At 44.4% G+C, this 13911-nt stretch overlaps 1 protein-coding gene across 1 annotated transcript in view; it reads left to right on the top strand.

Annotated features, from left to right (window-relative positions):
- The window catches only part of ANKMY1 (ankyrin repeat and MYND domain containing 1), a 60244-nt gene that overhangs the window by 42790 nt on the left and 3543 nt on the right, over nucleotides 1-13911 (top strand). The window contains exon 14 of the mRNA XM_075201694.1: nucleotides 585-738. Coding sequence (XP_075057795.1) covers nucleotides 585-738 — 154 coding nt within the window. The remainder of the gene's footprint in view (nucleotides 1-584; nucleotides 739-13911) is intronic.

Genomic DNA, 13911 nt, shown 5'->3' with positions numbered 1-13911 from the left:
TGGACCACTTTTGGTAGGTACTAACCACTGCATGCCAGGAACACCCCACAGGACCCACCGTTAGGAGTTTCTCTCACCCAGCCATCACAATTTGACCCTTGTCAAAGTCGCTCAGATCATTACGCTTGCCAAATATTCCTGCTTGCAGCTCCAAGAACTGACTGTTCACTTTCTGCCTAATATATCCCAACCCTTGACAGGTGCCATTGTAACAAGATAATCAATGTTATTCACTTTTAATGTGGCTGATCGATATTACTGTGTTATAGCATTAATATTTCAGTTTTCCGTTTTGGATAATCTCTCCTGGAGTGCTGTAATGTGTGAATTACTGTAAACAAGATAATGTTTCATTGATTTGTTGACAAACAGTAACATATTTTGCGAGAGAACATTACACAATTAATGTATATAATTGAAAAGAAAAGAGGAAAATATTTTCCCGATACAACTACTGATTACAACTTACTTTGTTGAGGCTTAGTGGTACTTTTGTACTTAGTATGCTGCATTATACAGATTTTCTTGTGTGTTATATTACATATCTGTGGATATACATAGTATACATAACTTGTATATTGCAGGATAAAAGGATAGCACACACTCCTTATCACGCCTTGTTACCAGAGGAGCGGGATATTTACAACTCTAGGAAACAGCTACTAGAGCACTTGGGAACGCTGACTCGGCAGGCAGCCATAATGAAAGAAAAGGAATGGGAAAAGGAAGGCAAAGTTCGTAAGTAATAACCCCCCTCCCCCATAAGTACATATCTGCCAAATGGGAATTCATATGTCACTAGTTTATAATATTGGCCAAGTGCATAGTACTATTTGCCTTGTTTTGGTTGGTGGGTTCAGTTCTCTGTAACTGTATCCTGTGTACTGTATTTGTTATTGTTTGTAAAATATGTAATTAACTCCAATTCTAAGGTTTTAGTTTTCAGTGGAATTAGGTGAAATATAAAAGAGAAAATATTGTACTATTATATAGTATCACAAGGCCCATCCCCATTGAGATATAAATATAACACGAGCACTGTTAGGAACCCCTCCAGCCGGCACAACACAACCCGGAGTCTACTCTGCCAGTCAGGTGTTCACTGGAGCCCCTGATGGTGGGGACAGACTGGGCTGCAGACTGACAGAGGGTCGTGAAGTGTGTACCGGCTGGGGAGAACCCAGGCAAGAAGAGTCAGGTCCACGCAGAGGTTAAAGGTCGGCAGCAGGTAACAGTAACAATGAACAAGCTGAGGTCAGAGGTCACAGGCAAAGTAGCAGAACGAGTAAACGAGCCAAGGATCAGGGTCACAGGAAACACCAGCGAAGTCAAATACGAAGCCAAGGGTCATACACGGGAAGTCAAAACGTAGATACAGGAAACAGGAACTGGAACAAGCAGGTCAGGAGACTGGAGCACAGAAGCTATAACCGGCAATGAGGCAGCAGACCTCATTGCCTTAAATACAACCCACAATCAATCAGAACCTGCCCCTAGACATGGCCACACTTGTAGGCTAATTGCCAGCACCTAGCAAGACCAATCAGGGCTTAGCCCTGAAATCCACACCTGCAGGCTAATGCCTACTAATTCAGCCACAGGCTAAATCTGCCTGATTGTCCCTAGAGCGCATGCGCGCCTGGCTGCCAGGACACGGCGCTGAGGAAGCGTCCGACTGTTGCCTTGGCAACGGTCGGGAGTTGGAAGGAAATGACGTCCCGGTCGTCATGGTGACGGCCGGGACGTTGGGACCGACAGGAAGCGAGCCGCGGCGGTTGTGAGTACCGCCGCGGCTCGTGACAGTACCCCCCCCTTGAGGAGGGGTTAAGGAACCCCGACATCCCGGTTTCCTTGGAAATTTTTTAAAGAACTCCTTCAACTGTTTAGGAGCATCGAGTTGTCTCCGTGGAATCCAAGACCGTTCTTCTAAACCACGATTCCTCCACTGCACTAGGAAGTGCACCTGACCTTGCACTTTTTTGGAATCCAAGATCTTCTGAACAACATATCTTGGTGATCTGTTTGATTTTCTCTCAGGCAAATTTGAAGACTGGATTTGAGTAGGATATAATATTGGCTTCAATAGAGAACAGTGAAATGTGTTGGGAATTCTCAACGAGCCCGGAATTCTTAACCTAAATGCGACAGAATTCACCTGCTTGATGATAAGGAACGGGCCGATGAACTTGGGGCCCAACTTTTTGCAAGGCTGTCTGAGTTTAATGTTTTTTGTAGACAGCCACACTCTCTGGCCCACCTTGAAGGAGCAGATGGTACGGTGGCGATCCGAATTTTTTTTTGCGACAAATGAAGCTTGTTTCAGAGATGCCTGTACTTTCCTCCAGATAACTCTGAGATCTCTTGCAGAGGAACGGATCTCCTGGACACCAACTGGGTTAAGCGAATACAAGGAGTTAGATCTGGGGTGAAAACCATAATTGCAGAAAAACTGAGAAGTTTTAGTAGATGAATGACAGGAATTGTTACAGGCAAATTCCGCCCAGGGTAACAAGGAAGACCAATTATCATGGAACTCTGATGTGTAGCATCGTAAAAACTTTTCTAAGGACTGGTTAACTCTTTCGGTTTGCCCATTTGACTGAGGGTGATATGCGGATGATAAACTAACCTTGATTCCGAGAAGGGTACAGAAAGATCTCCAGAATTGCGCTATGAACTGAGAACCCCGATCAGAAACTATGTCAGTAGGGAGTCCATGGAGCCGGAAAATATGTTGAATGAATAAGACGGCCAAATCCTGAGCTGTAGGCAGTCTGGGTAAGGGAACGAAATGTGACATCTTGCTGAACCGGTCTACCACGACCCAAATGGTATTGTGTCCTGCAGAAGGTGGTAGATCCACTATAAAATCCATGGACAAGTGGGTCCATGGTTTTGCAGGTGGTGCCAAAGGAACTAACTGGCCTATTGGGCGGATCCTAGGAACTTTGTTTCTGGCACAAACCTCACATGAGAGGACATGACTCTTGACGTCAGCAGACATAGATGGCCACCAGACTGTACGGGAAAGGATTTCTAACGTCTTGAAAATTCCAGGATGGCCCGCAACCCTACTGTTATGCGCCTCTGCAATAACTGCCTTCCTTAGATGGACTGGAACAAAGAGACGTCGCTCCGGAGTAGTATCAGGGGCTAATTTCTGGAATCTCTGAAGTGTGATACTCAGATCTTGGGTCAACCCGGCATGGATTACAGAAGGAGGAATAATCGGCTCTGGGATAGTGACTGGAATGTGGTGTGCCGAGAAACTTCTGGAAAGGGCATCTGCCCGGACATTTTTGGAGCCTGGTCGGTAGGTGATCAGGAAGTTAAACCGGGTAAAGAATAACGCCCACCGGGCCTGTCTGGGATTTAAACGTTTGGCTGACTGTATATATTGTAAATTCTTGTGATCGGTAATGACAGAGATCTGATGTGAAGCACCCTCCAACCAATGCCGCCACTCCTCGAAGGCCCATTTGATTGCCAATAGTTCTCTATTACCGACATCATAGTTGGCCTCCGCTGAAGAGAACTGACGGGAGAAATAAGCACATGGGTGCAGACGATTAGTATGAGGATCCTTCTGCGATAGGATGGCACCGGCACCGATGTCAGAGGCGTCGACCTCAAGAACAAATGTCCTAGCTGGATCCAGATGTCTAAGGACCTGAGCGGAGACAAAGGCCTTTTTCAGGCTTTCGAATGAGGCTACTGCTTGGGACGACCAATTAGTTGGATCCATTCCTTTACGGGTCAAAGCGACAATGGGAGCCACAATGTCAGCAAAGTTGTGAATGAATCTCCTATAATAATTGGAGAAGCCCAGGAACCTCTGCACCGCCTTAAGATTGTTGGGTTGCACCCAATCCAAAATAGCCTGGACCTTAGCTGGATCCATGGAGAATCCCTCAGAAGAGATTACATAGCCTAAAAAGGATACCCTCTGCACCTCGAACTCACACTTTTCCAGCTTAGCGTACAGGTGGTTCTCTCGTAATTTCTGTAGAACTTGTTTGACGTGAGTCTGATGGGCGGGCAAAGATCTGGAATAGATGAGGATATAATCTAAATAGACGACCACGAAACAACCAAGGAATTCCCGAAGAACTTCATTGGTCAAGTCCTGGAACACTGCAGGTGCATTGCTAAGGCCAAACGGCATGACCAGATACTCGTAGTGGCCAGAGTGCGAATTGAATGCCGTCTTCCACTCATCTCCTTCCTTGATACGGATGAGATTATACGCTCCACGAAGGTCGATTTTTGTGAAGACCGTAGCCCCTCTCAATTGATCAAAAAGTACGGAAATGAGCGGAAGAGGATAGGTGTTCTTAATTGTGATAAGATTCAATCCCCGGTAATCTATACAGGGTCTTAGCCCTCCATCCTTTTTGGATACAAAGAAGCATCCTGCTCCTACGGGAGATTTAGATGGCCTGATAAAGCCTTTCTCCAGACTTTCATCGATGTATTCCTGCATGGATTTGGTCTCGGGAACAGAGAGAGAGTACAGGCGACCCTTAGGCAACTTGGAACCAGGAATAAGCTCGATGGCACAGTCGAAGTCACGGTGAGGTGGTAAGGTGTCAGCAGCTTTCTTGGAGAACACATCCCAGAACTCATGATATTGTGAGGGAAGCTGCTCCGGAATAGACTGAATCACCCGCAGGGGCAGTGACAAGCAGGACTGTGTACAGTAAGAGCTCCACTGGACAATTTCTCCTTTTACCCAGTCCATGACAGGGTTATGACGGGAAAGCCATGGGTGGCCCAAGATCAAGGGAACTGATGAACAATCGATAAGGAGGAAGGTTATTGACTCTGAATGGAGAGCTCCGATTTTTAATTGTAGTGGCGAGGTCTCCCAGGAAATCTTACCACCAGGCAACGGACCTCCATCTAAGCCACAGACAGTAATAGCGGACTTGAGTTCTACCATCGGAATTTTAGCAGCGCGGGCGAACCCGATGTTCAGGAAGTTGCCTGCAGCTCCACTATCAACGAAGGCGGACAGGTCCATTGAACGAGCACTAAACGTGAGTTGTGCAGGGATCAATAAGGCGTTTTTCGGGGAGACAATCTGTAGACCTAGGTGAACTTTCCCCCCTCGTTCCCTAGGCATGCTCTTTTCCCGGCTTATTCGGGCAGGAACGGGAGAAGTGGCATTTTGTGCCGCAATAGAGACATAAGCCCTGTGATCTTCTCTTGTCTCTTTCCTCAGGGGAGAGACGATACGCTCCCAATTGCATGGGTTCCTCACCATCCGTGGGAACAGGAATGAAGCCGGATAGATGTGATGATGTCTCCTTTTCGGTTTTCCGCTCTTTAAATCTCCTGTCGATTTTAATGGAGAGGTGCATCAGATACTCCAGAGAGGTAGGAGATGGGTACTGCACCAAAGAGTCTTTGACCTGTTCCGACAGGCCAAGACGGAACTGACTCCGCAAGGCAGGATCATTCCATCCACTATCAGGTGACCATCTACGGAATTCAGCGCAGTATTCCTCTGCCGAGCGCCGGCCTTGTTTCAAGGCCCGTAGATGAGCTTCAGCGGAGGCAATACGGTCCGGGTCGTCATATAATAGACCTAACGCCTCGAAGAAAGCGTCTACTGACTGCATGGCAGGACTGGTCTGCGGCAAGGAAAACGCCCAGGACTGAGGGTCACCCTGTAGAAGGGAAATGATAATCCCGACTCTTTGATGCTCTGACCCAGAGGAGCGGGGTCTCAATCGGAAATAGAGCTTGCAGCTCTTCCTGAAATTCCGAAACAGGGACCTATTTCCAGAGAAGCGATCCGGCAAGTTCATCTTAGGTTCACAGACGGAACTTGAAGTGGGTTGTGACACTTTTGCGGCTTCTTCTTGAACAGACAGACGCTCAGCCAATCCCTGGATCATCTGATATAAGGACTCAACATGGGCTGCTAGGGCTTGTGCCGGAGACGGTGAGGATCCACTTGCGTCCATTCCAACCTCATCTCCGTGAGTGGGCCGGTTATAATGTTAGGAACCCCTCCAGCCGGCACAACACAACCCGGAGTCTACTCTGCCAGTCAGGTGTTCACTGGAGCCCCTGATGGTGGGGACAGACTGGGCTGCAGACTGACAGAGGGTCGTGAAGTGTGTACCGGCTGGGGAGAACCCAGGCAAGAAGAGTCAGGTCCACGCAGAGGTTAAAGGTCGGCAGCAGGTAACAGTAACAATGAACAAGCTGAGGTCAGAGGTCACAGGCAAAGTAGCAGAACGAGTAAACGAGCCAAGGATCAGGGTCACAGGAAACACCAGCGAAGTCAAATACGAAGCCAAGGGTCATACACGGGAAGTCAAAACGTAGATACAGGAAACAGGAACTGGAACAAGCAGGTCAGCAGACTGGAGCACAGAAGCTATAACCGGCAATGAGGCAGCAGACCTCATTGCCTTAAATACAACCCACAACCAATCAGAACCTGCCCCTAGACATGGCCACACTTGTAGGCTAATTGCCAGCACCTAGCAAGACCAATCAGGGCTTAGCCCTGAAATCCACACCTGCAGGCTAATACCTACTAATTCAGCCACAGGCTAAATCTGCCTGATTGTCCCTAGAGCGCATGCACGCCTGGCTGCCAGGACACGGCGCTGAGGAAGCGTCCGACCGTTGCCTTGGCAACGGTCGGGAGTTGGAAGGAAATGACGTCCCGGTCGTCATGGTGACGGTTGGGACCGACAGGAAGCGAGCCGCGGCAGCTGTGAGTACCGCCGCGGCTCGTGACAAGCACAAGAAATGATCCTAATGTAATTCCCATCTCACTGGGGATGGGCCTTGTTATACTATATATTATTAGGATAGTACATTTTCTGAGGACAGTGGCAGGTAGGGAATTTGACTGGGGTGTTATACCTGACAAAGTATAACGTGAGGTAAGGGAAGACAGACACCTCTTGTGGAGCAGAAGGGCTCGACAGGTGGCACAGAGGTTATTACTTTTGTTTGTGATTGTACCTATTTATGTGAAGCTGCACATTAGTCTGTATTTGTTCATTTGTGCAGACACATATTTCTAGTCTCTTCTTGATTTATTAGTATGTGCGGTTCTCAAGTCATAGGTAGGTCTAGTGTCCTATTTCCATATAGGATGATTGCGTAGTCTTCGTAAATGCAGTGCAAGGCCTACCAAGGGGTTGACTCTGGAAATGACTGTATGACTCCCTATAAATGGCTGATAATGACACACTCCAGGTAAACAGTGAGAATCCACTTGTCACGTTTATTAAAAGGCCATGTAACTTACAGGCATGACATTTAAATAACATGTAGTGAGCAATTGTACAGTCTTAGTGCAAAAGATGAATTAAACAATACCACAGTGCAATGGCATTCAATAGTAGCAATAGCATAGAGTAATAGAATCTTTAACAACATTGATGAAGTCCCAGGTTCACTCTGCTCAAGACACTTAGCTTAGGTGTGGGATTAAAGTGGGCAACACTCACATAATTCCTACACTGATCTAACCACTGTCTCATACAGGAGACATGGAAATTTCAAACTAGAAGAATACAAATCTGAGTATAATCTCACTGACTGACTCTCTAAGAGATGATGCAGCAGTATATGTCTTGGAAGTATCTCTTTGCAACAACTGTGTTGATCAAGAAAATAATGAAGAATATCAAGAAGTCTCTGCAATGAAAACTATAACTCTCACTAGGAAAAGAAGATAATTTTGCTGGTGTTGTAGTCGCAGCATGTGTAGCATTTGCTAAAAAGACAGTGAAGAGGATAGTAACACCTAGATATGTGTAAAGGATCAGGGGAGATATATTCCCGGCAGTGCAGGGTACTTTAAAGCAGACTTCTATCTCTGGTGAGTTGCCTTACTGGAGGTACAGTGTACAGTAGAGTGCAGTATGTAGGGGCTTACTCACATTTTCCGTGGACCACTTCTAACCAGTTCTGGAAACCTGGATAGTTCTTGAAACACTGATCTGTGAGAATTCACAACACTAGCTCCAGATAACAGCTGTTAGAAAACAGTTAATGTGAGGATTCACACAGTAATTCCAGATGACTGCTGTCAGATTCACAAGAACAGCTACAAACACCTTTTCTCAATTTCTGTAATCAGAACTCTGCTAAGAACTGCAATATAGCTAGTCACCTCATCTGGACAAGTGAAGTCAATCAGAACAATTAATCTCACCTGTTTGTAGCCTTCATAAGTCCCCCAGTTCTACCAAACAGGAGCAAAGTTTGCATTTCTCTGCTTGTGCTTTGAAGAAGACTTGTTTTGTTGGACTATACATCACAATTCTAATTTCTCCAATCCTTAGACTTCAGCTTTATCCCCCACCATTCTACCATCTCCATTTCCTTGACTTTGGTTTCGTCCATCACTAATCTACCTTCTACAATCTTTCGACTTCGGATTGTATCTCACTATCACTCCTTCCAGGACTAAGCGGCTTGGCCGAACGTGGTGTGTCTCTGATAGCTACCCCAGTCCAGTGCTTCTTCCCTAGGAGCTGCCATCACCGGGACATGATCAAAGACCTGGATGGGTACCCAGTGATGGACTGGGCCTGAACTTACTCTGGACCTATGGCAGCTTGAAATGGCTCTCTGACAGTTTACTCTCTGGCAATGACAGATTTCCCTCTGGACTTAGCAGCTCTCTCTGTGGTTCTTCCAGCCCTCTCTAGTAAGCTATTAGATTGGCAGCTCTATCAGCAAAGTTGACAGCTTTCTCTATGAGGTTGGTCACCTTTCTTTGTAAGACTTGTGCTCTCTTTAAGGCATAGTTTTCAAATCCAGTCCTCATGGAGCCCTAAAAGTGTGTTTTTTGCGGGTCACAAGTTAAATAATTAGTGCCACCTGTGGATCTTTTAAAATGTGTCAGTGCACTGTTAGGGCTCCCTGATAACGATATGGGAAACCATGCTTTAAGGGATTGCTAGACATTCTTATATCCTCTGTTCTTAGTATAATGGTGTTTCCCTTTCTGACTTTGTCTTTCCTTGCAGCACTTATTTTCACAGTACTCACTATGTCTGGTTCTCTCTCTGGCTGGCTTAGTGGACTCAGCTGTGATGCTCTCCACCTTCTATCTGCTCGGCTTTCTTTTCTGGCCACACCCTTGGTTCTCCCCTTTCCTCCTCTGCTGGGCACCAATCGCCCCTTTCTTTTTCTGACTCTGAATGCATTTACAGGACTTTTTTCGGGCTGCACCTACTTGGTAGAATTCCCTCCCTCGCACATTAAGACTTTCCTCTAGTCTTCAAACCTTCAAGCGTTCTTTGAAAACCCACCTCTTCAGACAAGCTTATAATATTCCTCAACCAGCATCTCAATCTCCCTAGGTTACCCTATTACCACCCTCTACACAGCTAACACAAGACAACAACCCTCTGACCAACATTGCTGTGTGACTGATCACACAGCCCACTGAATACTTTTTACCTTTGCATTCTAGCCGGTGCAATGTGTAATATATTGTGCACATGCCCCTGTGTTTCAAACTCCCATTGTCCCATAGATTGTAAGCTTGCGAACAGGGCTCTCTTACCTCTCTGTCTGTCTGTATTACCCAGTATTGTCTTATAAATGTTTGTTCCCAATTGTAAAGCGCTACAGAATTTGCTGGTGCTATATAAATAAATGTTGATGATGATGATGATTTCCTCTGACATGCTTACAAATGTATTCTCCAATGCCCCTGGCAGTGTTGTTATTTTCTCTGCCAGTGTCTCCTGTCCCCTTTGGCTTAACTCCTGGTAACTAGCCTCTTTATACAGGTTTATGCTAGGTTCGAGAGTTATAATCTTGTCTAGTGGTTAGGACATGTAGTTGGATTATCATATGTCCATATAGAGTGCAATAGAATTGTATTATAATCATGTCTAGTCACTAGTATTCTCCACTGCACTGGACTAAAGTACATTCCCCCTTAAATTCGATTATTCTTGCAGCAGCTGCAATCTCCTACATGCTGGTGCAGAATGCCGAAAATTACCCAAATTATTTCTGGACACAGACAACATCTCCTGCATGTCATTGTCATGGAATTCTCCATGACAATTGTCATTGCCACCAAGTTGATTGTGTGAGCAAAACAGGGAATGTCATAGAATTCTCCCCACTGTAATGCTCTCACAATATTGGTGGCGTTATTATAAATTACATATCCTCAGGAGATTCCAAGCATGATAAGCCATGTTGCAGTGACATCCCTTAGTTTTTCAAACAAGTTGTCAGCGGTATGCTTCTTACTGTAACCTGTGATACACAAATGTAGGATACAACTTTGTATTTTCAATAGGATGGGGGGGGATATTTGTGTAGCTGACGACGGTGCTAATGAAGATGTTGATGAGGATGATGATGAGGATGATGATGAGGATGATGTTGTTTGTGTAAGTCCTGCACTAGTGGAAGCAGTTCTTGCCAGTGATAAGAAGGCCATTGTCGTTCCTGGGCATAAGACAAAAAAATCCACCTCTTATGTGAGCAATTATTTTTACCCAATCCTGACAACAGTTGTCTAGCCATTTGTTGCGTTTGTAAAGCCACACAACGAAAACAACTTCCTCATCAATATCCTCACTAGTGATCAGAGTCAGTCCTGCATCCAAGTTGCTAAGGCTAGATGACTTCTCCCCTATCCAGGATTACTCTGAAGAATTCTTGAGCGTTAGTCCCGCCGCTGCTACTGCTGGGGGTGGATTTTCAACTCAGAAGTAGGCCAAGAAGTAGACTACTAGTAGTTTACAACAATTGACTGTAAACAATCCTTTGCAATCCTTTGCAAGAGAAAGCAAGTATGGAAGCTGTCATCCAGTTGCAAAGCTGATCACATACGCCTTGGCAACTATGCTAGTATTACATCTGCATCCAATATCCACAATTAATGCAGCTGATTTTAGACAGTTAATTGAGGTCCTGTGTCCCTGTTACCAAATTCCATCACAATACCATTTTACTAAAAAATCAATTCCTTACCTCTGCTGGATGGTTCCATAAAATGTAGTTATTGGGTTACAAAATATCATTCTACCCACTGTACACTTAACCACAGATATGTTGACAAGCGGAACTAAAGATTATATGACTGTGACAGCCCACTGGGTTGGTGAATTGCCTTCAGCAGCAAGAACAGCAGAAGGATGTTCCCAACAACGCCAGACTATTCCGAGGCAGGCTACTCTGTGTATCAGTGGCTTCACTAAGAGACATACTAATGACAACCTGTTTGAAAACCTAAGGGATGTCATTGCAACATAGCTTATCTCATTTGGACTCTCCTGAGGATATATCATTTATGATAACGCCACCAATATTGTGAGAGCATTACAGCTGGGTGAAATCCATCACACAATCTACTTGGTGGTACAGAGCTTTTTGAAAAATTACAGGGACGTGCAGGAGATGTTGTCTGTGACCCGAAAAATTTCGGGATATTTTCATCATTCTGCAATAGCATGTAGGTAACTGCAGCTGCTGTAAGAACAATTTATTTTGCCCTGCCACCAACTGAAGCAAGAGGTGGTAACAAGGTGGAATTCCACACTTTATATGATTCTTAGGATGGAGGAACAGCGAAAAGCCATCCACGCTTACTCCACAAGCCATGACATGGGAAAGGAGGGGGAATGTATTTTAGTCCAGCGCAGTGGAGAATACTTTCCGTGTTGTGCAAGGTGCAGAAACTATTCAAAGTAGTCACCTGTGAACTCAGTTCAGACACTGATAGCTTGAACAAAGTGATTCCCTTAATTAGACATTTGGAAAAGCACCTTAAAAAATGAAATGAGGAGATGAAACAAAGAAATTACGCTAAGTAGGTCAGATTTGTAGATGTAGTACTTTAATCGATTCGCCAGGATCGAAGAGTTATCAACTTCTGGAAATCGTATCACTACATTTTGGCGACTATGCTTGATCCTAGGTTTAAGAGCTATGTCTACAAATTCCACAAGGAAGGCCTTTATTGGTAATTAGATCAAAGCCTTTACTGGTAATTAGATCAAAGTACAGAGAATTCTGTAGTGGTGGATTCAAGCCGGGATTAATTAGTATTGAGAGATGATGATGTACACACTGATGAGGGTGAGGATGTTCACAATGTAGATTGCAGGTGCTGGGATCTAGCTGAAAGAAGAAAGCTAGGTGATGCAGGCATGCTTATTAATATTAAGGTAAAATGGCATGTTGGCAATTTTATGTTTTTGTACAGAAAAATTTCACCTTTATAAAAGATGTTTTTACCTTGTTTTGTGATTGGCCCAAACAAACCAAGCAATTCAGCCACAAAAGTGGCACTCCTTGTCGCTGATGTGCTTGGTTTGTAAAAGTGTGCATGTCCTTTTTAAGATCCATTATAAGGGTGGGTGGGAGGCTCCCAAGGACAATTCCATCTTGCACCACTTTTCCTTTCAGCTACTGCTGTTTGCCAATGTTACCTGCATGTGCTATAAGTGCTGAAGTTTGTTTTCAGTCATCCTTTCAATTGCTTCTCTCTCGTACGTGTGACCACATACTTTGTTTTTCACTGGGTTCACCATCTCCAACTGTGTTATAGGAGTGTTCTGGGTGACAGCGATCTCCTCATCTTCATCTTCCAAATGTTTGTCTGCAAGGGCCGGTGACACACCCATTTGTTTTCTCAGGTCTCTTAGCTGTTCTTTAAACTGGACATATTTTTCATCCTACCTCAGGGCCTCCTCTGTATTCTTCTTCTGAAGCGCAGTGTATCTCTAGTGTACAAGCTCTCTTAAATCTGGGGTCTCATCTGATGGGTCACGTTTTAATTTAACTACGGTCTCCTCAACTGCATCTATATATTGGTTTAAATCTCTGTTCATATATTTCCAATATGGCGGATTCCATGCTGCCCACATGTTCCGTGTCACAGTCTATCTGATGCAGAGGTAATGCCACTCCAGTTGTAATATCCATTCCTGTGTCTGTATAAGTTAGGCAGTTCTTCAGGGATTAGAGTGAGGTATCCAAAGAGGAGAAGGAGATTAAAGATGCAGCACGAGCAGACATGGTTTAATAATGTAGAGTACTGGGCATCCCTTATTTGGTAGGTAGAGGTAGAGAGAGGTAAAACAAAAAATACATTGTATCCTACTGCTTCTCATGCCCTGGGCTGCGGGGGTAGTATAGGGGACTGCAGGTTTGGTACCAGTGGTATAGATTGTAATATTGCATTATCATAATTTCTTGTATAAGTTTATTTAATAATGCCCAGTGGTCTTGTCATGTTGAATAGGTGCAATCTTCTATGTCTGTTTTGAGTGTAATGGAATAGTATTATGACCATATCCAGTGGCCAGGCCATGTTGAATATATACAGATATAGTGTCCTATATCTGTATATATATTGTAAAATAATTGTATTCTTTCTGATCATGTCCAGTGGTCAGGTCATGTTGGGTAGGTGCAGTGTCCTATGTTGATATATTGTGTAATAGAATTGTATTATGATCATGTACAGTGGTCAGGTCATGTTGGGTTGGTGCAGTGTCTTATGTTTGTATAGAGTGTAATAGAATTGTATTATGATCATGTACAGTGGTCAGGTCATGTTGGGTAGGTGCAGTGTCTTATGTCTGTATAGAGTGTAATAGAATTGTATTATGATCATGTACAGTGGTCAGGTCATCCATCATTTGATGGAGGAAGGTAAAAAAAAAATACACTATAAGAGGGCTGCAGGTTTGGTTCCAGTGGTGCAAATTCTAATTAAATCTATGACAATTTAATTATATTATGATCAGTGGTCAGGTCATGTTGGGTATGTGCAGTGTCCTTTGTTTGTATAGAGTGTAATATAATTATGTTATGATGATGTTTGGTGGTCTGTTGGTAGTTGTAGTGTTTTATGTCTCAGTACAGTGTAAAAGACTTTTATTATGATCA

The sequence above is a fragment of the Mixophyes fleayi genome, chromosome 3 (assembly GCF_038048845.1).
Source record: "Mixophyes fleayi isolate aMixFle1 chromosome 3, aMixFle1.hap1, whole genome shotgun sequence".
NCBI lineage: Eukaryota > Metazoa > Chordata > Amphibia > Anura > Limnodynastidae > Mixophyes > Mixophyes fleayi.
The sequence above is the reverse complement of the archived record's forward strand: the minus strand, read 5'-3'. Positions and strand labels throughout refer to the sequence as shown.